This window comes from Pteronotus mesoamericanus, unplaced genomic scaffold, assembly GCF_021234165.1.
Source record: "Pteronotus mesoamericanus isolate MK-2021 breed Mesoamerican mustached bat unplaced genomic scaffold, CSHL_Meso_final contig_90, whole genome shotgun sequence".
Classification (NCBI taxonomy): domain Eukaryota; kingdom Metazoa; phylum Chordata; class Mammalia; order Chiroptera; family Mormoopidae; genus Pteronotus; species Pteronotus mesoamericanus.
In genome coordinates this window covers 5430324-5454266 of record NW_026555277.1, presented here as the reverse complement: position 1 = coordinate 5454266, position 23943 = coordinate 5430324, and the positions used below count along the sequence as shown (strand labels likewise).

The 23943-nt window shown below is 39.2% G+C and overlaps 2 protein-coding genes across 3 annotated transcripts in view; both read left to right on the top strand.

Annotated features, from left to right (window-relative positions):
- Positions 1-23943, top strand: part of MOGAT1 (monoacylglycerol O-acyltransferase 1) — a 310581-nt gene that overhangs the window by 137791 nt on the left and 148847 nt on the right. The window lies entirely within an intron of this gene.
- The window catches only part of ACSL3 (acyl-CoA synthetase long chain family member 3), a 57044-nt gene that overhangs the window by 7979 nt on the left and 25122 nt on the right, over positions 1-23943 (top strand). The window contains exons 2-3 of one of the 2 annotated variants that reach the window (XM_054585614.1): positions 7597-7657; positions 22629-23046. In XM_054585614.1, the coding sequence (XP_054441589.1) occupies positions 22669-23046 (378 nt within the window). In that variant the 5' untranslated portion in view covers positions 7597-7657; positions 22629-22668. The remainder of the gene's footprint in view (positions 1-7596; positions 7658-22628; positions 23047-23943) is intronic. The other variant, XM_054585613.1, reaches the window with a different exon arrangement.

Below are 23943 nucleotides of genomic sequence, written 5' to 3'. Positions count from 1 at the left end.
TTCTGACAACATGCCAACTATCTCTTCTGGTCATTCCCTCACACTTCAGAGCCAACCCCTGGCACATGCACTCTCATGTGTATATGCCTTTTCTCCTATGTTCCTCATATCTATGTAAGAAATGTTGACATTAGTTTTCAAAGATTGATATTCACATCTCCCTGTATCCAATTGGTTTTATGTCGTAAAAGTCTCTGAAAATTGGTCCTGCTCCTTTTGTAAGTACTGCCGTAAACTCTGGACCTTCTCATTCTTCACTTGGGCTCTTGTGATAACTATATACCTGGAATCCTTCCTGGTTTGTTTTCTATGGTGACCCAACTCATCATTTTGATAAAACAAATTTGGTCAAATGCCTTGCTTAAAAATGTGTCTCATTCTGTTTACAACATATTTCTATATTATATTTGCATTTCTAAATTCCCGTATATTTCCTTTATTCCAACTATCTCAAGGTACTTGCAATTTCTTCTTCTGTGTTTTTTCCTGGTGCTGTGTGTGAGGCAGGAGTAGAGAGGAAGAGGTATCAGAGCACACTGGGACCCTTCAGCGCTTGTCTGTGGGACCAAGGAGGACTTCACATACAGGTTTCAGCTGAATGTTGAAGTTAGAGCTTACTTTGACTTACTTTGTCCTTGTAGCTTCTGGGCAAGTATGTGCTAAGTGTTCTTCTCAAATTGTGTTGGCTGATCTTCAGATGTCTTCTTCTAGGTAAACTTTGGGATTAATGTATCAAGTTGTAATACAAAACAAGTAAACAGACCCTAATAGAATTTTGTGGTTGGGACTGTATTTGGTTTAGAGGTTAATTTTGGTGGGAGTATATTTATTCTTTCTACCCAGGAATTAGCCTGTCTTTCCAGGTATGCGGATCTTTTAGTATCTTTTTGTAGCATTTCTATATTCACACATGCATATATGTATCTAAATGTGTATATATGTAATATGTGTATGTATATAGCATTATGTATACTCACACATACAAGTTTAAGGTGTTGTGTACATTAAATGTTTCAAAGTTGCTTTTGCCAGTGTGACTAAGATCTTTTCGCTTTTCATTTTCCAACTGGTTATTAGTATACAGGAAAACTACCAATTTTTATTATGTACCTAATATTGAGATATCTTTGTGATTCTCCCTCTGGTTGGATAGTTTTCAGATGGTTTCTTTGGATTTTCCTTTTCTTGTCAGCTAATTATCCGCCAGCAGGAATGCTTTTGTATCTCCTTGTCCAGTATTCGAACCCCTCATTTCTGTTTCTCATTATTGCTTTGGCTAGACTGTGGTGCTCTCCAAAAGAAATGCAGTGAGAGCCACAAATCTGAGCCATCTATGTAATTATACATTTTTATAGGCATTGACAAGGAGAAAATTCTGAGATGTCCTAAATTACATTACAGCAGGCCAGAGGGTGGAAGGAGGGGGCAAGAAGGGGTTAAGTCAGTTAACAACTCTAGGGCAAAGTCAACAAAAGACTGCTCACACTCCTGAGTGTGTGCTGGAATTTTAGATTAACTTCCAGGTGACTCTTTCCACAACTAACTAAAAAGAGGGAGTAACCAGGCTCTATGGAACCCCAGGAGCCTCCTGTTTCCACCTGAGTTGACTGCTGCATACAGGTAACTTCCAGGAGGAAGTACTTCCTTACAGGCCCTGCTGCGCCTGTCCCAGAACTGGCCCCCTCTCACTGTTTCCCATCTCCTCTGCCAGTAGCTACTGTAAATTCTTTCAGAGCAGCCTGTATTTTCCCTCCCCCTACTTACTGTACAACAAACACTTGCCAGCTCCAGAGGGGAAGACATGCTAGCCATTCCCACTTAGCCATGCTGCTGGTGGTTTAGACTTCATGCCCCACAAACCCGCCTTTTTCTTGCTAGCAGTGGCCTAATAAACCCTCCCTTTTGTAAAGATTTTCAGCCATGGTGGGTAAAATTTTAGTTTTAAGATCCTATTAAATAAAGTAAAAAGAAACAGTAATTTTAATATATTTTATTTTATTCAGTATATTGAAAATGTTATTTCAATGTATAATATAAAAATTATTAATGAGGTGTTTTACATTCTTTTTTTCATACTGTGTCTTTGCAGCTCTGTATATCTTATTAGGGATGTCCAACATTTTGGCACCTCTGGGCCACATTGGAAAAAGAAGAGTTGTCTTGAGCCACACGTTAAATACACAAACACTAACCAAAACAGAAAAGTCTCATTGTGGTTTAAGTAAATTTACGATTTTGTACGGGGCAGCATTCACAGTGACCTGTGGACCACGGGTTGGACACCCACGTTACTTTTAGAGCACGTCTTAATTTGGACAGGCCACACCAGAATGTGTTCAGTAGCTGCATGAGGCTAGTGGGTATAGGACTGGAGTTTTCCTTACGGTCGTAGCCGAACTGCTTATCTTGTTCCTGACTTTAATGGAAATTACCTTTGAGTATGATGTTTGCTGTTGGCTTCTGATAAGTACATACACTTTTATTAAGTTAAAGGAGTTTTGTTTTTTTCCCCTAAGAAGATCCTTTTAAAGTTAATTGATATTTACCATTTTTAAGTACTTTTTAAAAAAACTGACGTGATCAAATCCCATCTTTCCTTTCCACTTCAACTTTTAAAATACAGAGAATGATAATAACAGAGTCCTGTAGTATTCAAAAATATATTTGGTCTCTCTCCGCATTTTGGGAACAAGGCTCCTAAATCCTCTAAATTTCTGATCGGATTGTCTTTAGTCAGATTGAGGGTGTCACCCCCTTTCCCTCTGTAAGTACCCACAGGAAACGGGTTCTCTGTGGCTGTTCTCTGTGAACTGGACTTCTCAAATTACTCCTTTCCGTTAATAAATTGCCTTTGTGTGAGCTAAACAAACAATCAGAAAAACTTTTGACCACATCTGACAAATAATGATACTTTTTTTTTTTTATGTTCAAAGACATCATTAAAAACATACATCTGAGTATATGCTAATGAAATGACGTAGGGTTGGGGTCCCTGAGTAGCCTCAGGTTGGGGATGGTCGCCTGGAAGACCAAGAGATGAGAGGATTTGAACTTTTAGCGCCTCCCACAGGCCTCCGTAAGAAGTGAAGGGGCTGGAGATGCAGCTCTACAAAACTCTTAGACAGTGAGAGCCGTTCAGCCTCTAGGTTGGTAAACATGGCCAGGCGTGGGAAGGTGGTGTATCGGGAGATGGTTTGGAAGCTCTGCTTTGGCCCCTCTTCCCTCCTTCCCTTGCCCTACGCATCTCTTCTGTTTGTGCCTAAGTTGTACACTTTATAATAATTTGGTTAAAATGCTTAGAAAGGTGAAAACTCAAAATGTGCGAGCTTGGAGTAAGGAAAGTTTATTGACCAGGAAGGGGCCAACAGAAGAGATGGGGGATTTCCTGGTACTTCAAATCTGTCTTGAGAAAGTAGGGAGTTCAGGCTTCTTTTATGTCAAGGGAAGTGGAAATGGGAGGGGCCAGAGGTGATCGAGAGCTGTAGATAATCAGGATGCCAGCAGTGATCTCGATCTCATGCTATTGGATGTGAGTTCAGTCCAGGGTTCCTGCAGACCTTTGATAAACAATACATACTTCATTTATCTCCTCAAGCTGCAAGCTGAATTCCTCTAATGTTTAACATGTCTATATGCAAGACTAAGCAGAAGCTATTAGCCTGCAGATTCTGGGAACAAGAAGGCTTAAACAAGATGCAGAGAGGCCGAGCATTTCATTTTACCTTTTTCAGTAGAATTCTAGGTTAAAATTCATTTCCCTCAGAACTTTAAAGACATTGTAGCCCCCTAGCTTCCAGTGTTGCTGAGGCATCTGATGCCAGTTTGGTTCTTATTCCTTCTCAGAAAGAGTGACTATATATCCTGGTTTTTCTGGAACACCCCCAAATTAGGTCTCACAGCATGTGTTTTTAAAAAGTATCATTATTTGTTGATTAGTCATGGAATCACCGTATGTGTAGGTGACCTGGTTTTTGTTTTTTTGGAAGCTTTTATGATATTCTTATACCCGGTGCTCTGAGAATTTGTCAGGGCTGTGTCTAGAGATCAGTTACTGTTTTCCCCCATTTATCTGCTTGGCGCTCAGCAGGCCCTTTCCATGTGGAGTCCATCACCTGTGGAATATTTTGTTGTAGAATATGCTTCAGTAATTTCTGCCTTGTTATTCTTTTGTTCGTTCTAGAACCTCTTTTAGTGGAACTTTGTATTTTGGATTAATTTGACATCTTATTTTTAAAAATCTTTTGACTCCTATTTTCTACTCTTTGCTTTCCTTTCTGGGAAAATATTCTCAACCTCATTTTCTGATACATTTATTGGCTTTTAAATTTCAAGTGCTATTGATTTTCTAGAGCTTTTTCTTACTTTCATTCCTTCAGTATAGCATCCCTGTTTTATCACATAATAGCCTATTTTGATAATATTAATTATATATACATATTTAAAGCGTTGCTTCTGTTTCCTACATTGCCTATTTCTATTGAGTTTTCTTCTTCCCCCTTTTTCTTTTGTAAAATTTTTTCAATTTTACTGATTTTAGAGAGAGAGGAAGACAGACATTGATTTGCTTTCTACTTATTTATGCATTTATTGGTTGTTTCTTGTATGTGCCCTGACCGGGGATTGAACCCACAACCTTGATGTATCAAGATAACGCTCTGACCAACTGAGCTGCCTGACCAGGGCCTTTTCCCCCTTTTGTTTTTTGTTTTTGCCTGCCATTTAGTTGAGTTTTTCCTCAAATACCTGCTGATCTAGAACTGCATCTTCTGTCTGGATTTTTGGTTCCGCTACATCTTCCTGTTTCTAGTTTCTTTTTCTGTTAATGAATTCTTGACATTGGCACTAGGTTTGACATTGTGAAACATGTGGATCTGCTGGTCTCCTGTGTGAATAATGAATGGTTATTCAGAGACCTGGACAGTGTTTGACCTGCTCAGCACTTACTTAGCCCGGGGTGCAGGGCAGTGAGGCACTGCGTTTGTTTCTTAGAGCTGCTGTAACGCCATAGATTTGGTGCTTTGAAACAATGGGAATTTATTCTCTTACAGTTAAAAAAGGCCAAACGTTCAGCATTAATGGGCTGAAATTGAGTACTGGCAGGGCTGCGGGCCCTCCAGAGGCTCTGGAGAAGAAGCCATTCTTGCCTCTTCAGCCTCTGTGAGGGCTGTGTTGGCGCATACCTGTCTTTAGGCCAGCATCTTCAAATCCCTCTGCTCCGTCTTCACGTTGCCTTCTCTCTGTGTGTCAAATGTCCCCCTGCCTCCCTCTTACAAGGACACTTGGGATGGCGTTTAGGGCCCACTGGATAGTCCAGAAACACCTCGTCATCTCAAAATCATTAGCTTAATTACATCTGCTAAGACCCCTTTTCCCAAATAGGGCAACATTTACAGATTCGAAGAGTTGGGGCTCTGATACCTTTGGGGTCATTTATCAGCCTACTACAAATGAAGAACCATTTATTTAGTGTTGTCTTAAATTGTCCTTTTCTTGGATATCTCTGTACTTCTACAGATGCTGTTATTACTGCCTACAGTTCTCTCACAAGGCTGACTCATGGCCAAAAATACATGGGTCCAGTCAACCCATCATAGTCAACCTTTTTGACCTCTCTTCCCCCTCCTAGACAGAAGGCTGCATTTACCTTTTTTAATACAGTCTCTGCACTTTTCCAGTAACTGTCAACGTGTCAAAATCCCATCTGTCTCTTCCACTGGAATAGGAGAACTTTTCGAGTACCATGAAATGGGAACCATTAGGTTTGGAGCTGAGTGGGCATTTAGTAAATATTTGCTCAGGGGATTCAGCATTTATTGAGGGCCAGTTAAATACTAGGACCCGTCATTTGCACCATTGTCGAAGTTTCTCCAAGGCAAATTTCTCAGAAGGGATTTGCTAGGTCGTAGGAATTTACATTTTCAGCTAGATGCTGCCAAAATGCTCTTCAAAGTGGCTGCACTTTCCCAGTAATAGCAAGAGCTGTCCTGTTTCCTGTCTTGTTTGCTTATTTTCTACTTATAGAAATTCTATGAATGTTACGGATATGAATTTATATATGTTGTCCTCATTTCTGTAAGACTCCCCCCCACTGCCCGTCCGATGGACAAACTGATAGGTGAATAAATGAATGAACTTGTCTAGAGCAAAACTAGATGGATAAATGAATGAACTTGTCTAGAGCCATAGCTACTAAGAAACAGCAGAGATTAAGGCCTATTTTTATTTTTTATATTTTAAAGTGTAGCTGGCTGCCTTCCAGGGAATGAGGAAATTAATAACTGTTAGCTCCACTTACTAGCTCTGAGTATAGGCTGATGTCAATAGATTTTTTAAAATAACTATGTTGACAGCTAACTATCTGCTTCCCGACTGAGAAAAATCATTGAGATAACATGTAAAAGTGTTGTGTACACAGTGAAATTCTGTTTATAAATATTAGTAATTCTTTTTGACCATCATCCTAATGAGTGAGTAAACTTGATATCCATAAAAAGTTTTGGATGTTCCTTTAAAAAAAAAATAGACCATTTTGAGAGCAGTTTCAGGTTCACAGTAAAATTGAGAAGGTAGTGATTTCCTGTATACCCCCGCCGTCACATACGCATGGCCTCCTCCATTGTCAACATCCTGCACCAGAGTGGTACGTTTATTATAATTGAAAAATTCACATTGAATTGACATTAATGTGTCTTTATCACCCAGAGTCATTAGTGTACATTAGGGTTCACTCTTGGTATTATATATTCCATGGATTTTAACAAACATGTAATGATGTGTATCTACCATTCTGGTATCATGCAGAGGAGTTCCACTGCCTTAAACATCCTCTGTGCTCTGCCTGTTTATTCGCTTCTTCCCTAACCCATGGCACCCCCATACTGTCTCCATATTGTCTCAATAGCTTTGCCTTTTTTAGAATGTCATATAGTCGGAGTCATACCGCATGTAACTTTTTCAGGTTGATTTCTTTCACTGAGTAAAATGCATTTAAGGTTCTTCCTTGTCTTTTCCTGACTTGATAGCTCGTTTCTTTTTGGCACGGAATAATATTCCATTGTCTGCATGTGCCGCAGTTTATCCACTCACCCACTGAAGGACATCTTGGTTACTTTTTATGTTTCAGCAATTATGAATAAAGCTGCTGTAAACATTGGTGTGCAGTTTTTTCTGCAGACATAAATTTTCAGCTCCTCTGGGTAAACATCAAGGAGCTCGATGGCTGGATCGCATGGTAAGAGTGTGTTTAGTCTGTAAAAGACTGCCAGCTGCCTTCTGCAGTGGGCGCACCGTTGTGCATCTCTGCCAGCAGTGAATGAGAGTTCTTGTTGCTCTGCCTTCTGGCCAGTGTTTGGTGATGATGTTAGTGCTTTGCGTTTTGGCCATACTAATAGGTGTGTATTGGTACATAGTATACTTTCTTGGTGAAAATTATGTGATAAAATGTCCTTTGCTTGAATGATGTTTCCAGAAAAACTCAACAGAAATTTTTCTGTGACATTTGGAAGTAGAAATATTTCCAGGAAAAGGTTGATATTCGGCCTCTGATTAACCAGACCGTGAGTAGTAATGCTTGTCTTCATGTGTTTGTTTTGACAGGTGTTGAAACAAAGGTGCATATCTTGAAGACACTGCTAGTACCTTCTACCATTGTCAATTGGTAAAATGTTTTAATTACAGAATATTTCTATCAGGCATAAAATAATATTAAGTTAAAGTGTGACTAAATTCAAAAAAATTATTCCCATTTTGTGATTATAGAAATACGAAGTTATGACAAGATAGCTTTCACACTAATTTTAATTTCATACAAACCCATTGGAACATCAAGACATGTTATTCAGCAATGTTGTTAACCCTTCCTCAGTTTGATTTCATTATGCATCTATGTAAGAGTTGGAACTCAGTAGCCTCTTTATTTTGCAAAGTTTAGCATGAATGAGACTGGTATTACCGTTGCAACTTGTGATGGTCATTTTAAATTTGTGTGAGTGTTATTTTGAATTTTAACAGAAGGTTCAAGGCCAGGAAAAGGAGTGTGGGCTTTTTGGTAACCTGTAGCAAATTCTGCATGTTAACTGTAGTTGTCATGGGGGTAAACCATAGTACAGTTTTATTCTTTCCTCCTGAAATGAATTAGAGCTTGTGAAATTTTGGGGTAAGAATTTGAGGATCAAGCAACTTGAAAGATTTTTAGCACTCTGAGAAGTGAAAGTAAAATTGGATAGAACTGTTAAAATGAATAGTCCATGTTGGTAAAGTGCTTTGAGAATATAAAACAATAAATATAATTTTACCTACTTTTATCTAATTTTATCTATTAGAATCATGACTGTTGTTGACATTTGTCTTGTTTCAGAAGATCATTTAAAAATCTTTGCCCATATCAGTTAAATTTACTGATCTTTATATTTTCTACTGATTGTTAAAAATTACACAAATAGTATGTTTATTATTAAAAACTATAAACAGTATCAGCTGTGTAAGCAAAAGCGAAGCTTTCCTCCCCCCAGTTCTTTTGCTGGGTACTACCTCCTGCCGATTTGGAGGGCCTGTGCGGGCCTTCGTGTTCCGTGCCTGTCCGAGTTCCGTCCTGGAGTGGAGCGAGTGTAACCCTGACCTGCTCCGTTGCTGTGCCGTCACTTCAGTTCATTTCAGACCTTTCTTTCCGAAGCCGTCTTGAGTGATATCCGTGGCCAAATGAAGAGTGCTTTGCAAGGGCTAAGTAAACACATCAGAACACAGAACTTTCTCTAGGAATTTCTTTTAATGATTAGTGGGTTATGGAACCCCAAACTTTGAATTTCTAGCCAACAATCAACAGAGTTGAGATTCATATGAAACTGACACTACAAATATAATTTACTGCATATTAAACAGTAGGTTTGGCATTTATATAAATATGGTTAGTATTGTTTTATAATACATAGAGGGTCAGCTAGATTGGGTAGACAGGGAAGTGGCTTTAGAGTTTAGTACATCTATTTAGGGGGCAGGAGGTGGTGCCTGGGAATGAAGTGACAGAAGTAACTTTCTCATAATTTTGCTTAGACTTGAATAGGTAGCCAAAAAGGGAAAAGAAATTTGTGAGTTTTTATATAGGTTAACTATATCATGAAGTAAAGTGAATTTCATGGGCGGTTTCAGGAACCCAGAGTCTTGAATTCCAAATTTTAGAACCCCCTCTCTTCACATTTGTTCACTGTCCATATTCAGAAGTCCTCTGACTAAAGAAATGGTGTAAAAATGGAACTGACTCACCGGTATACGTATCCTGGGTTTAATTGTTAGACATAGCTATTTAAATTCCTTAAAAAAATCTAGAGAAGGGAATTTTGATACAGTTTTATTTTAATGCTATTAGCAGTTCATCTAAAAATGACATGTAGAATTTGAAAGAGGACATTAACAAATAGAACTGTGTATGAATACATTTAGACCCAATATCACGGGTATTAGATAGTGTTCTAAGTCTGTTACGGATTCACAGCAAGTTCAGCACTCTTATTTTTTCCTTAATGTTCAGTTATTTTGATTAAAAAAAGTATTTTCTGGTATTTGTCGTTCTCTGACTTTTTTCTCTTAACATAATAATCTCCAGGTCCATCCATGCTGTTGCAAAGGGTAAGAGTTCCAATACCATTTGATCTCACTTCTATGTGGAATCTAATGAACAGAATAAACTAATGAACAAACTAGGACCAGATGCATGGATACATGGAACAGACTGACGGCTGCCAGGGGAAGCGGGGACTGGAACAGATCAGCCAGAGAACATACACGCATACATGCATGGCCCGTGGAGCAGATTACAGTGTGGTGAAGGTGGCGGTGGGGCAGGCTGGCTGGAGGAGGGCAGAGTAGGGGAAATGGGGGACATCTGTGACAGTGCCAACAATTTTTAAAACAAGTACATTCTGTCCAGGATACTAGTAAGTCATATTTAAATATAAATTTGACAAGTTTTGATGGCCTCGCTCATCTCGATGATCCACATGCAGGTGGGAGCAGGAACTGTACCTGTGCATACAGCCATGTAGTAGAGAAAAATTCTTCAGAGGATTTTCATTTTTATGTGAAAACAATCCATTTTAGAAGTTTGGGAGGAGAGGGGACAGCAGCCGGTTTGCTTGGCTTAACAGAAAAAAGTGTCTTAGGGTTACACCAAATATTCTCTTAGCTCTTGAAGAAGGATTTCCTTCCTTCCTGCCTTCCTGCCTTCTGTCTTAAAAACACAATCTAGTTTCTTTACACTTAATGGAAAAGCTGCAGAGGCGAGAAAACTGGGCACACCGGAGAATGGAGGACAGGAGAGAAAAGACCACTCTTTATCTTAGTATCTTATTTTGAAACCTGATGCTTCAAAAAAGCTTTATTAGTAGTAAAATAATTGAGAATTTATGGGAAGAAGAAAATACTTTTATGTAAAGAATTAAAAAAATAAAATGAATAAGATTATGTGAATAAAATATAATAGAAGACTAAGTATTAACTAAAGGAAACAATTGCAAGTTGAAACCTTATTCTTAACTCTGGCATTTGGGTAGGACAAATAGTATGTTAGTTGTGATGCAGGTAATTCTGTAGTTATATATATTTCTACAATATACTTCTAATTATGTATATATTTGCTTGTTTTAAAGTTTGTTTTTAACTGACAGGCCAAGATACAGATAAGAAGGTCTTTTGGGATGAGGTGGCAAATAGAGGAAAAGAGGAAACATTTAAGGACTCTTACCGAACAGCGTATAAGTCTTTTGAATTGAAAGAAGAGTTATAGACTTAGATTAGATAGTCTTAGATGGACTTAGACTGTAAAATTATCCTCAGCTCTTGTAGCTCTTACTCATAAATAGAATAAGCATTTTTGAAATTATCTTGAAAACTATAATTAATTAAGACACTTCAATCTCTATATTCTCAAAGGCTAAACTTACCTAACGAACTGTTTTTTTTTTCTTTTTCCTCAAATGTACATACAGTGCTCTCATTATAAGCGCATTTACTTTTGCTGACAATATTTCATATGTTTAAAATAGTTATATGTAACTTCTGGTTTTTGAATTTTTATTTTAATCTGGGAAAGAAAATAGATAAATCCGAAAGTAAAATTGTTAATTCAGCTATAACAATCTTCACTTAAAAATTAAGGCTGTCTCTTCGTTCTCCTAGGCATAGGTTCATGCAGTATTGAATACAGTACTTAGCTGGATTGAGTTGGAATTACTAAGACCCTCAAGTACCAAGTAGTCAGGAGGATGTCAGTGTGTAATGTAATAGTTCATGTCCTCCTGAAATATTTATATACTTAGCTCTCATTAACAATTTTGTAGAGGCTAATTAGAATAAATAGTACTAAAGAGGTAAGTCGTCCAATTCGTATTGTCTTAATACAGTCAAGCCATTCAATTCTTGGCCAGTTAGTATGTACTGATAAATATGTCAGATAATTGTACTAAGTAGGTCTCGGGTTCTACCATTTGGATAATGTAAGGTGACTGAACATGCCCTTCCCCCGTTCTCCTTCAATGAATCAGTCTTGGATAAAAAGCTCAGCTATGTGGCTTGGGAAGGTAAGTAGAAAGCACAGTAGCATTATGTTTTTCCGTAGATGAGGAAGCTGAGGGAAATGGCTCAGCACCCTGAACTCAGCGTTGGGTATGCGTGGGGGGCGTGGTTGGCCTGGGTAGGTGGAACACCCTTGTGTGTTGCTAGGTCCTGGTACAGGGCTGTTAAGGATGGACATAAGACTAAAAACCTTGAGAGTTAGGAAGCCGGTTGAGGGTCATCTTTTTTAGATGTATGGAATCTGTAAGTTAAATTGGTTAAATAGACTTGGTTCTGAATTATGTTCCCATGTATACGGGACTGGAGAGGGATTCAGAAAGTAGGGTTCAAATTCAAGGACATTTAAATCTTACCCTGGGGTACTAGACATAAGAAACAATGTGTTTAGTATATGAACTGTCTTAAAAATAAGTCCAGAATCATCTAACTGAAGCTTATGGAGAGATATCTGCTAAACTGACTAGTTAAGTAGGGATGTGAAATGGAACAATACCAGTTTCATATACAAGATGTGTCAAGTATCATTCTTAAACATTTTACTTACTGTTATTTTATGAAGAACTTCATGGATAGATATGATATTAGCCTCCTGTAGCCTCTAAAGTCGTCAATGTATTAAACATGAATAATAATGATACTAGGGAAAATTTGACTGCTTGTTTATTATAAGGCAAGTATTACGTTCTGTATTAATTGTTTAATCCTTTTAATAATATGATATGGATATTATTCTCCACATTTTACAGATAATTACAGATAAGGAAGCTGAGGCTTAGAAAGGTAATTTGTCTAAGGTGAGTGTCAGCCTTAGTCTGTCTCCAGAGCCTGAGCTCTTAGTAAAGTCCAGTTGAATTGACTTCAGTATCTATCAGCAGGATATAAGAAATAAAAGGAAAAAAAATATTAGTATACATGGTTTTGTATACACAGCAAAATTTTAAGTGCTATTAAAACATACATTGTGTTTATGTAGAGTGTTTTCACCTACTTTTCTTGTTTGTTTCTAAAGGGAGTTTTGTGCGGTATTTATTATCACCCCATTTTATTATCATCCTATTTTTACAATGAACCTGAAACTGGGGTGCTCAGGGACTTGTCCCATGCTACACAATGAGTAAATGGAAAGAGTAGCAGCATCAAACCCAGAGTTTATCACTATAGTTCTAAAAGGAGCAAGTTTATTGAACACTTTTTATGTGCCGTCAAACCAGTGTTGCAAGTTAACCATACCTTCAGTAGATCACATAAACTACATATGTACAGTAAGTACCTGCTGCCTTTGAAACTGCATGAAACAGAACGTTGTACCCAAACCAGCTATTATTAACTAGCATTTATAATGCTTTTGCTTTTTTTTCAAAGTCCTTTATGTCTACTGCATTCCATTTTATCTGCACAGTAAATTTTGTGTATTAGATAAATGATGACAGGCATGTGGAAATAAAGTACAGGAATGCTATTTCAAAGAAAAAGATCAAACTTAACTACTCGGGAGGGGGCGGGCTCAGGCTACAGTTTGTTTGCTTACTCCATGAGATTATTGGTTGTGGGGAGACCAGGTCGTTCCTAGCTTGCCTGGGACTTTACCGGTTTTTGTAGTGAAAGTTCTGTGTCCTGGGAAATCCCTCAGTCTTGGGCAAATTGGAGTGGCTCTTCATCCTGATTACTTGTCACACGTGGTGGTGAACTGGGTGTGGGAGTACGGTTACCATATGTAAAATATGTCACTCATTTAAATCCGAATTCCAGGAGACATTGAATGATTTTTTTACTGTACATCCCAAATACTGCATAGGGCGTACATACTTTACAATTAGTTCATTATTAGAAATTCACATTTAGCTAGGCATTTTGTATTTTTATTTGTTAAATCTAGCAGTGCTAAGTAAGAGCAAGGGGAATTCTGGTATGTAAAAGTCCACCTAGCTGCTTTTTTGGTGAGCCTTTTGGTAAACTCGTTTATCTATTTAAGGAAGCTCCACCTGGCAGTTGGCTTCTGTAGGGTCCATTTCTTGTCCTTTCAGCTGTGTGGGCAGGGTAGATGTCAGAGGTTAGGATGAATATATGAAACCAGATTTTGCCTAGTGCGTCAAAACTGGTCTCTGTGTGTTGGTTTGAAGCTGTTTTCCTTTACTTGTCAGGAAACTGAACCCAGATCTGAGCCCATTTCACCTTTGTTGGTGCAGTCTGTCAAAGACCAGCACGTTCTCACAGACCACGCATAATGTTTTCAGCCTGTATGTTAAAAAGTATTTTTGTAGTTGTTAAGGTAGTGCATTGCTGTGATTCAAAGTGAAATGGAAGTAAAGGCTTTACCCCTCCCGTTCTTGCACCCATTATTCATTTACTTTCTATGCAGACCATCTGGTCTGATTGGAAAATGGTTGAATTTTTAAAATAGACCTTAGTAGTGTTCTCATTGAGTGTGTGTATGTTTTTTTTTTTTTTTTTTTTTTTTTTACATCAGGGGAACTCTTCCTACCTCCCTGGCCCTAAAAGAGAGAGAGAGAGAGAGAGAGAGAGAGAGAGAGAGTGTGTGTGTGTGTGTGTGTGAGAGAGGGAAAGTACCTTATGTAGAAGAAAGAAGTGGGTTCTTGAGGTTATTTAAATCTTTATTCTTTGGTGATTGTCACTACTCCTAAATTGACCTGGGAGTCCTAAGCATTAGTAGAACAGATTTAGTTGAATTGCATCATCATTGACAGTGAGCAAATTGAGATTTAGTGACTTGGACAAGGTCTCGTAGTAACTAGTGGCAGAGCAGAGACTAGTGTCTGTGCATGTGTGCTTCTGCATGTATATGTTATAATTCCTGTTCCGTATCAGGGTGAAAAATATATAAATTTCCTTGCTTAATTTTCTGTTTCCTGTTTGATTTCATGCCAAGACGTAGCTTTTTTTTTTGGTCGTTTTAAGAACATCTGGATTAGAAGTAGATTTAAGAAAAAAAAGTGTCTGGATCCGGGGAGTCTAGGGACTATATTGGTGGTTCAGGGAGAATATTCAAGAGTTCTACTGTTATTTCAACTGTTACAATAAAAGGAATAAGCAGGTTCAGAAGTTACAGGCGATAACTGAAGATTATGGGAAGTTGGTTGGGTCTGTTCAGTTGCTTTTCAGTTTTTAATTTAAATATATTCTCGGCAAAGACTCTCTGGCTTTCCTTTCTTCTCCATTTCTCTGTCCCAAGATATGTCTTTATGGCCAAAATTTTATTATTCTGAGGTTAGAATAAATACAAGCTTAATAGTTTCCTTAAAAAAAGAAAACTTATTTTTTCATCAGATTTTCTAGTTGTGAATTGAAAATTTATCTAATCCAGATGGTGCTATGACTCAGTCCTCTAATAATGTCTTTAATTGATATTCTGGTTCAGAATTTCTTGATTTTTTTATTTGTTGTATAAAGGAGGTACTTGGATGGATTAATGATCTTGATTTTTGGCTGTACAGTCCAACTTTATTCATAGAGAAGTGATAGCTCTGGGGGTCAGAGTTGAAATCTTCAAGATTGTTATAGATTGTGTTAGTATTTAGGGTTTTAGAAAGGAAAAATTCTTTTTTCTTTTAGTAAAAGGGAGAGTGACAACCACTATTACATAATACTGAGTTCTTATTGAACTTAGGCAAATAATATTGCAATGGAAATAAGAATACTCACTGAGAGTTTTCAAATTCTGGAGGGATCAAGTGGGGAGAAAAAGGTGTTTCAATTGTGCTTAAAAGATACATCAGTAATTTACGAGATTGTTCTAAGTCATAAATAGCTTAAGAGAAAAGGGGTTTTCTTATATCTAGAAAACAAAAGATTAAAGAATCAGTACTATGTCAAATAAAAAGTCATAAAATTATAATCATCCCTAAATTCAGTCTCATGTTATTAAGTCTTACTGGTTTTAATCTTTTTGTTAGAAATTTTATGAATCCAGTTTTTCATGAAGTGCTGCAAATCCTTACCCAGTTCAAAGGCAGGATCTTAAAATTGATCAGAAAGCTGTATTTTAGAGTATCAGAGTCTTCTTCATGAACCTCTGAAGATGAAACATGTTTGCAAAAAAGTATGAGTAATGATGACTCTCCGTAAATGACAGACTGAAAATGACATGGTGAAAGATCTCTGATTGCATTGCAGTTGACAAATTTGCTTTTCTCTGCAACACGGCATTTTCAGATAACTAGAATCACAGCTGAAAACATATCAGGGTATTGTAGATTTTTAGAAATTTTATATTATTTCTGGAACATTCATCTTTAACAACAATATATGCATATAAATACAATATAATTATATTCATTCATTTTAGAGAGAGGGGGAGGGAGGGAGAGAGGGAGAGAAACATTGATATGTGAGAGAAAGAAACATCAGTGGGTTGCCTCTTGCACACCCCGACTGGGTACCTGTCCCGCAACCCAGGCATGTGCCCTGATTGGGAATTGGACCAGCAGCCTTTTGGTACTAAGGCTGGCACTCAATCCACTGAACCACACCAGCCAGGACGAATTATTTATTTGACAAAAATTTCCATGTAATTTTAGTATATCAAATAGGCCTAATTAATTTTATTTCCGCCCTTTTTATAAGACAGAGATGTCTTTTGAAATATTTCAGGGATCCTTTTAAAAATATTTTTATTGATTTTAGAGAGGGGAGGAAAGGGAAGGGAGACATTGATTCGTTGTTCCACCTGTTGATGAGTTCATGGTTTGCTTCTTGTGTGTGCCCTAATGGTATATGTGGATGACGCTCTAACCGGCTGAGCTACCTGGCCAGGGTTCCTTCTGAAAAATCTCCCAAGTTATTTTCAGGTTATGAAATACACAGTTTAATTTTTTTTAATGGAAAGTGTGTCAAATATCAGAAGTTTTAAAACATTCTGTCACATAGGATCGTAGGTCACTCACTGTGAATATTTAGTTATCTACTTAATTGTAGTGACAAAGACTTCACAGGCAAACACAGAAAATTAAATAGTTCTAAGTAAAATTTAGCTCTTTTGATATTAAGATGACTTGGTTGACCAAAGTAATCAAAGACCTGATGATATATAGAGCACAGGAAGTAATTTTAATAAAATTTTTACTTTCTCTTTATGAAGTCTTTATTAAGAGCAAACCAAAAGGTAACTCCGCTTTGCCGGGTTCTCCCAGGAAAGGACCACTCTCTGGTGCTCGTCTGCTCACCACAAGTCACCTGACCCAGCTCCAGTGCTTCCCCTTGCTCCATATAAGGAAAGGAACCCAAGCCAGGGCTGTAAATACCGTCACCGTGCTGACAACTCCCAAAGTTACCTTTCACGAAGAGGAGCGACCCTCTCAAACCCCCTTCTCCTGCAGTCTTCCCTTTCTCAGTAAATGGCAGCTTGCTTTTGTTTTTGTTTTTCCTTTCAATATCTGAAGCCAAAAACCTTAGTCACTTTTGACTCTTCTCTCTCACTGTATGTGAGGCTGCACTTTCAAAACAGTCAGAATTGGGTCATTTCTCACTATTTCCTTCATCCTTCCTCTGGTCTGAGCTGCTGTAACCTCACCTCCAATCCCTGCTCAGGCTCCCAGCTGGTCTCCTTGCTTCCTCAGCGGCCAGAGGCATCCTTTTCACGGTAGGTCAGATGATTTCACTCTTGTCAGGCCAGTTCTCACAGTGGTCTGCTGGACCTTTCAGCATCTGGCCCCATCTTCCCGTGTGCTCTGGAGCCTCGTCTCCTTTCTCTGTCCCCCGTCCTCCCTGGGCTCAGCTAGAATGCTCTTCTCCCAGGTGCCCATGTGGCCCCCTCTCTCACTGTCTGCTCGTAACATCCAAGATGCCTTTGCTTAACCACCTCATAATAAAGCAGCAACCCCCTCCGCGCTGGTACCCGTTCTCTTTAGCCTGCTTTGTTAGCTCCTGTAACCTCAGGGTATTTAGTAATTTGTTCATGGTCTGTTCATGACTGTGACTCCGTTCTCTGGTAGAGAGTCAGGTGTGAAGTCTGTGTTCATTGTTTGCGGAGTAAGTGAATAGTTGAATCCTAGTTCATGTGTGCTTAATATGCACTTGCTTTCCTGCAGGCTAGAGTTCTGAAGGTGGGATTGCAAAGCATGTGTGTGTTTTAAAGACTGCCAGGTTGCTTCGGCGGACTCTGGATATTGTGGTCGTCTACGTATTTGTGAAACTGCTGGATGAAAATTGGCGTGGCTTCCTTTTAATCTCGATCTCCTAGTTAAGGAGAACATATTGCCTATATGTCGTAACCATCTGCATTTCCTCTTTTCTTGGCTTCTCTGTGCATAATTCTTTGCCCAGTTTCCTGTTACTTTTTTTTTTTAATTTTTAGGAGCTTTTTGTATATTTTGTTATGTTACTTTTTTCCTGAATATTGTTTTTCCTTTTGCTATTTTAATTGTTTTATCACAGAAATGTTAAATCTTTAACATTTATGTAGAAGAATAAATCTGTAAGGGTTGATAGGAAACTAAAGATACTGAGAGTCTTACCAGATATTTAAAGCAATAAGTTCTGAAGCATTAGTGTATATAAAAATACGCAGGTGCCATTTAAAAATGAGCCTGCCACCCGAGTTTTCAATTTATAGGTATTGGGGAAGCGAGGAAGGGGGACAAGACATGTCTGAGGGGTCATCATTTTAAATATTCTCTAATGTGATTCTGATGTGATTGGTTCCTGGGTCACAGTTGAGAAACACTGCTGCAAATCTCCTGTGCTTGGAGTAGTGTGGTATTAGCAAAGCAGTAGACAGATAGATCCATGAAATGAATAGCATCCAGGCAGCAGATCCACATGTGAGTGAGAACTTATTGAAGGTGATATTTTGGTTGAGAAAAGGGTGGCTTATTTAATAAATTGTTTCAGGCAGTTCATTTGAAAAATGAACTTATACTGTGTAGATAAACACTATATTGATTAAAGATCTAAATGAAAAAATTTGCAAATATTATGAAAAATACAGGTGACCATTAGTTTAGCTTGGGATGGAGGGGGCCTTCTTCACTACTGGGAACCTAGAAGCTGTGAGGGAAAAGATGAACAGATTTAATGGTCCAACTTTACTTTCCGAAAGGTGGTACTCATTCTAGTGTGGGGCAACACAATAAAGTGCCTGTGACCGGTTTCCTCATTCTCTAGATTTTCCATCCCACTCCGGGAAGCAGGATGCAATTGGCCAAAGGTTCATTCTACTTATCTAAAACATTTTAGAAGAATTAAACATCTTATGTGCCTGTGACTGGTACATCTCGGTCGTGTTGACACTACTGAACACTTGTTCCTTGGCTCTCCTCCCATGCCTTTGGTGACACTGTTCTCCGAGTTCTTAACTGTATTGTCTTTTCAGTGGGATTTGCTTCCTCAGTCTTGGCAGTGATTTCCCTTAGTTTCCTTTTTTGTCTTTTAATCATTGTGCTAAGACTACTCACATTTATTTATTTATCTATTTTTAATCCTCACCCAAAGATATGTTTATTGATTTTAGAGAGAGAAAGAAATATCAGTCTTGTGTATACACACTGATTGGGGATCAAACCGTGACCTAGGTATGTGCCTTGACCAGGAATTGAATCCAGAACGTTTTGGTGTATGGATCAATGCTCCAACCAACTGAACCACCTAGCCAGGACCCCTTTAAAGTTTTCTGTCCTTGAACTTGATCTTGGAGATTTCCTACGTGTTCTCGCTGGGCGTTCTCATTTCCCATCTCTTTATGACTCCAATTTGTGTGTTTCTAGCTCTGACCCCTTTTAAGTTTCAAACTTTATGTGTTTGAATGACTCATTGGCAACTTAAACCCATTATTTTCAAGAATTGTATTCATCTCCGTTCTACCAACCATCCAGCCACTGACCAGCCATTCAGTCTTGGTTGAAGGCACCACAGTTCTTTCCTGTCTTTCACTGCCACTGTGGTAATTCGTGACTTTGTTCTGCTCAGGACTCGGGCACAGTTGGTCCTCACCGTACTGAGCAGGAAGATTTCAGTGGGGAGGCCTGGAGGACCCACTGCCGCTGCTGCCGGCCTCTGGGCCGTCGGCGCTGGGAGTCCCGCTGCTGGCTGTACGCCTCACCGCCCCAGCCTCCTCACTGGTCTAGGAGTACGAGGTTATTTCAGTTTTTTTAAGATTGATTTCCTTGCTTCAGGTTTCTGTTGCCTTCAGGTTAGTTATTCTCTGTATACACTTATTTTCTAAAACTATGCAACTGTATACGTTAGAATACAAATTAAGTTCCTTCCCCAGCCTCAGAGCCACAGCAGTTTGACCTTTTCCGTTCGGGGCCTTACACACCTGCCCTCACGCCCTCACGCCCTCACCCTCAGCCGCTCTGCTGGGGCGGCTGGTTACTTCCTGAGCCCCTCCTGCTTCTGGTCTTGTTGGGGCTGCGCGGTGCCATCTATTCCAAATCTCCATTCTTCTCTCCTTCCCCTCAGCCGTGAAGATCCTGAGTTGCTGTGTGGTCTGAGAAGACTCAGAAAATTCCAGGACTAGCCTCTACCTTGCACTGTACTCTCCTCAAGTGCTGTTTACACTCAGCGATCAGTACTTAGTTTTATTAGTTTTATAGTGTTAGCTCTTATATGGTCCACTTTGAGTTAAAATTTTTTGTGTGGTATGAGGGGTCTCTTTTTGTTATTGTATATCTAAATGTCCAGTTGTTACAGTACCATCTGTTGAAAAGCTGTTCTTTTACCACCAAATTGTCTTGTCATGTTGCGAATCAGTTGTCCATAATATAAGGGTTTATTTCTGGACCCTGAATTCAATTGCATTGGTCTAGACGAGTATGGTCTATTCTTTTGCTAGTGCCAGACTGTCTTGATTACTATTGCTTTATAGCAAGTTTTGAATTCAACTTTGTTTTTTTCCAACATTAAGTTTTGGCTGTTCTGGCTACTCTGAATTATCATTTGAATTTGAGGATTAGCTTATAGATTTCTGTACAAAGGCCAGCAAAACTTTTGGTAAGAATCATGTTGAATCTGTATATCACTTTGGGGAATGCTGCCATTTTAACAATATTGTCCTATAACCATAAACAGGATGTTTTTCTGTTTATTTACATCTTTAGTATCTTTAAACAATTTTCGTGGTTTCACAGTGCAAATTTTGTGCTTCTTGATACAGCTCATCCTAAATGTGGTAAATATAATTCTTTTCTTAACTTCTTATTCTGAATATTCATTGCTAGTGCATAGAAATACAATTGATTTTTGTACATTCACCTTACATCCTGCAATCTTTGTTGAACTCTTTGTTGTATTAGTTTTTTAGTGGGTTTCTTAGGATTTTCTTTCTTTTTTTGGGGGGGGGTGCACATTTTAAGCCTTTTTCTGTATTAACCATGCAGAAAAGTAGAGAGAACAGTATGATGAATCTCCATATACTCACTACTTAGGTTTAACAATTATTAATGTTTTGCCTTATTTGATTTACATAGTTTAACTGAAGTGCTGTGATATAAAATTAGAGACATCATGATGTTTTACCCTGAAGTAGTTCAGTATGCGTTTCTACCCTGCTGGAAGTCCTCTGGGGCTTTCTAATCATACCATCTGTAGATAAAGATAGGTTTGTTTTAGTACTCATAGATTTATTTTTAAATTCATAACTCAAACACATAAAATGAAATTTCAGTGGGAGTACTTCATGAGACGATGTCCTTCTCCTGGGTCGTTAACGTGCATCTGTTCTTGCAGCTCTGGCTTCCTGGGGGTGGCAGGACCCTTTGTTTTCACTGTGCCATTTTCCTCCTCAGAAGCCTTCAATGGCTCCCCATGCCCTTTATGGCAAAAACCCAGATTCTCTGGACTCAGTCTCCAGAGCACCGCTTAGCACTGGCAGGAAACAGCCGGGTGTGGAGAACAGAACCCTGGGATCAAGGGGGTCTCGGCTTCTCACCAGCTGTGCATGCGCAGATTGGGAGGTGTTTTTATCTTGTGAAACTGCAGAGTTGGACTTCTAATTTTTTTAAGCGTAGTTTTCTTTAATTCTTCGAACATATTTATAGTAGCTGTTCCGATGTTTTGTCTACTAAATTTGACATTTGGGCCCTCTGAAGGATGATTTCTATTGCCTTTTTTCCCCTATGTATATATGGGTCAACCTTTCCTGTTTATTTGTCTACCTGGTAACTTTTTTCGTTTAAACTGGATATTTAGATGTCTTCTAGCAGCTTGGAATTCTGATTCTGAATTCTCATTCCCCCCCTCCTTTTCCACAGCTTTGCTGGTGTTTGTCTGTTTGTTTGTTTAGTAATTGCTGGCTGGCCTGTTTTCAGTGAGGCTCCTTTCCTGCAGTGTGCACCTTCCCTTGCTCCGCGGAGGGCGCAGCCTAGTCTGTGTGCTGCATGCCCTGTGTTTGTCTTCCCCTCCCAAGGACTGCGCTGGTCTCACGAGGGAAAGGACTTAGACTTTCGTTCACTGTTAAATTCCTGTGCTTCCAATATACCTCACACACAGTAAGACTTTCGGAAGATCTGATGAATGCAGAGTATAAAATGACCAAAATTTACTGCCTTCTTGCTTCACAGTTTAATGGCTTAAATGGAAGACTACCTAGAGCCACTATGGGAAGTGAATTTCACGTTTGCCAGCTCCAGCTGGCTGGTTGCTGCCTAGAGCGAGGGAGTGGGGCTCCCTGGGAAGGAGTGCAGGGGTGAACAGCGGCTGCTCAGGGCCAGCAGAGGCAAGTGTCGTGGTGCTTGCCACCCTTAATGTAATGAGACCGAAGAACAAGAAATGGGTGCCTTCTCGGTGTCCCTTCTTCTGTAGGTCTTCTGGCTTGCTCCCTCCTCACTACTAGGAAGTGTTTGTGGATACTTGGGGTTAGTTTGGAAAAGCTACCTGTTTATGGAATGATGTGGCAGCTTTTCTCTGGTAACTCCATTGTTAATTGGTATGGTACAGGTGAGTCTCTTACAAGTATCAGGCATGGACAGGCCTTCACTGGGCCCAGTATACTAGCTGCTGCTTGATGGGGGAAAAAAAAAATCTTCATTTACCTATCTAATATGAAGAATTTTTCTTTAAGCTATTTAAAAATGATTTTGAACTAATATTGTTCTTTCTCTTCCTTCTAGATTCTTATGGAAATCTGTTAATCCTACTTCTTGAGCACTCATGAATAACCACGTATCTTCAAAACCATCTACCATGAAGCTAAAACAGACCATCAACCCCATTCTTTTATATTTCATACATTTTATAATATCACTTTATACTATTATAACATACATTCCATATTATTTTTTGTCTGAGTCAAGACAAGAAAAATCAAACCAAATTAAAGCAAAACCTGTGAATTCGAACCCCGGGTCTGCATACAGATCTGTTAACAGTCTGAATGGCTTGGCCTCAGTGCTGCACCCTGGGTGTGACACACTGGACAAAGTCTTCATGTATGCAAAGACCAAGTTCAAGGACAAGAGACTCTTGGGAACCCGTGAAGTTTTAAATGAGGAAGATGAAGTACAACCAAATGGAAAAATTTTTAAAAAGGTAAGGTGATCTTTCATTGCCTTTGCATTTTCTCTGCATAAAATGTACTTTTAGGGGTGGTGGCAAGGGACAAGCCTGGTCTGCTTCTATTGGAATGTGCTGACATGGCAAGAGAAACAGGGTTGGAAGGGGGATAGCCTGTGTCCTTAACCTCTTTATACTTTCTGGCACTGAGCCGTCCTGAATTTTCACAAAGATACTGAGAACGCTCACTGGTGTGGGGCACTTCCAAATCTGCATGCCTCCTGGGGCTTGGAAGAGAACGTCTAGAGCAGTTCTGGGCATGAAACCCAAAGTTCTTGGTAGTTCCAAAAGTACCTGTGTGTGCTTGAGGTTGCCCTGGGTTTTAGGCTGGGAACTGCGACTTCTGACTCTGGTGTAGCTTCCACTGGGAACACACAGTGTCTTGGTCCCTTGTCCTGCATGGATTTTAAGAATGTCTTCTCACAAACACAGAAGAACCTGCCATTGTTGATTTGAAACAGGGGTAAGACATCCTCAGAGGCAGTGTGATGCTGTGGGCAAGACCCTGGGCGCTGCATCCAGACTACGGCTGGGTTTGAATCTCGGCTTTTTTTACTTACTAGCTGTGTGACATAGTTACACATTTGCCTCAGTTTCTTTACTTGTAATATGGGGATAATGATCGCTGCTGATGTTTATAAGCATTTTTTGAGCCAGGCTGTTTTAAGAGCTTTACATATATCAACTTAGTTAAGACTGACAGTAGCTCTGCGAGTTAGCGGTATCATCCTTACTTTACAGATGACCGCAGAGAGGCATAGATAGGTTGGGTGCCTGCGCAAGGACACTGCAGCTAGCAGGTGGCGCAGCTGGAAGTGGAACCTGGGCTGTCTTGCTCCATCCCCTTTTAACCAATCCCTGCTCCCATGGTGA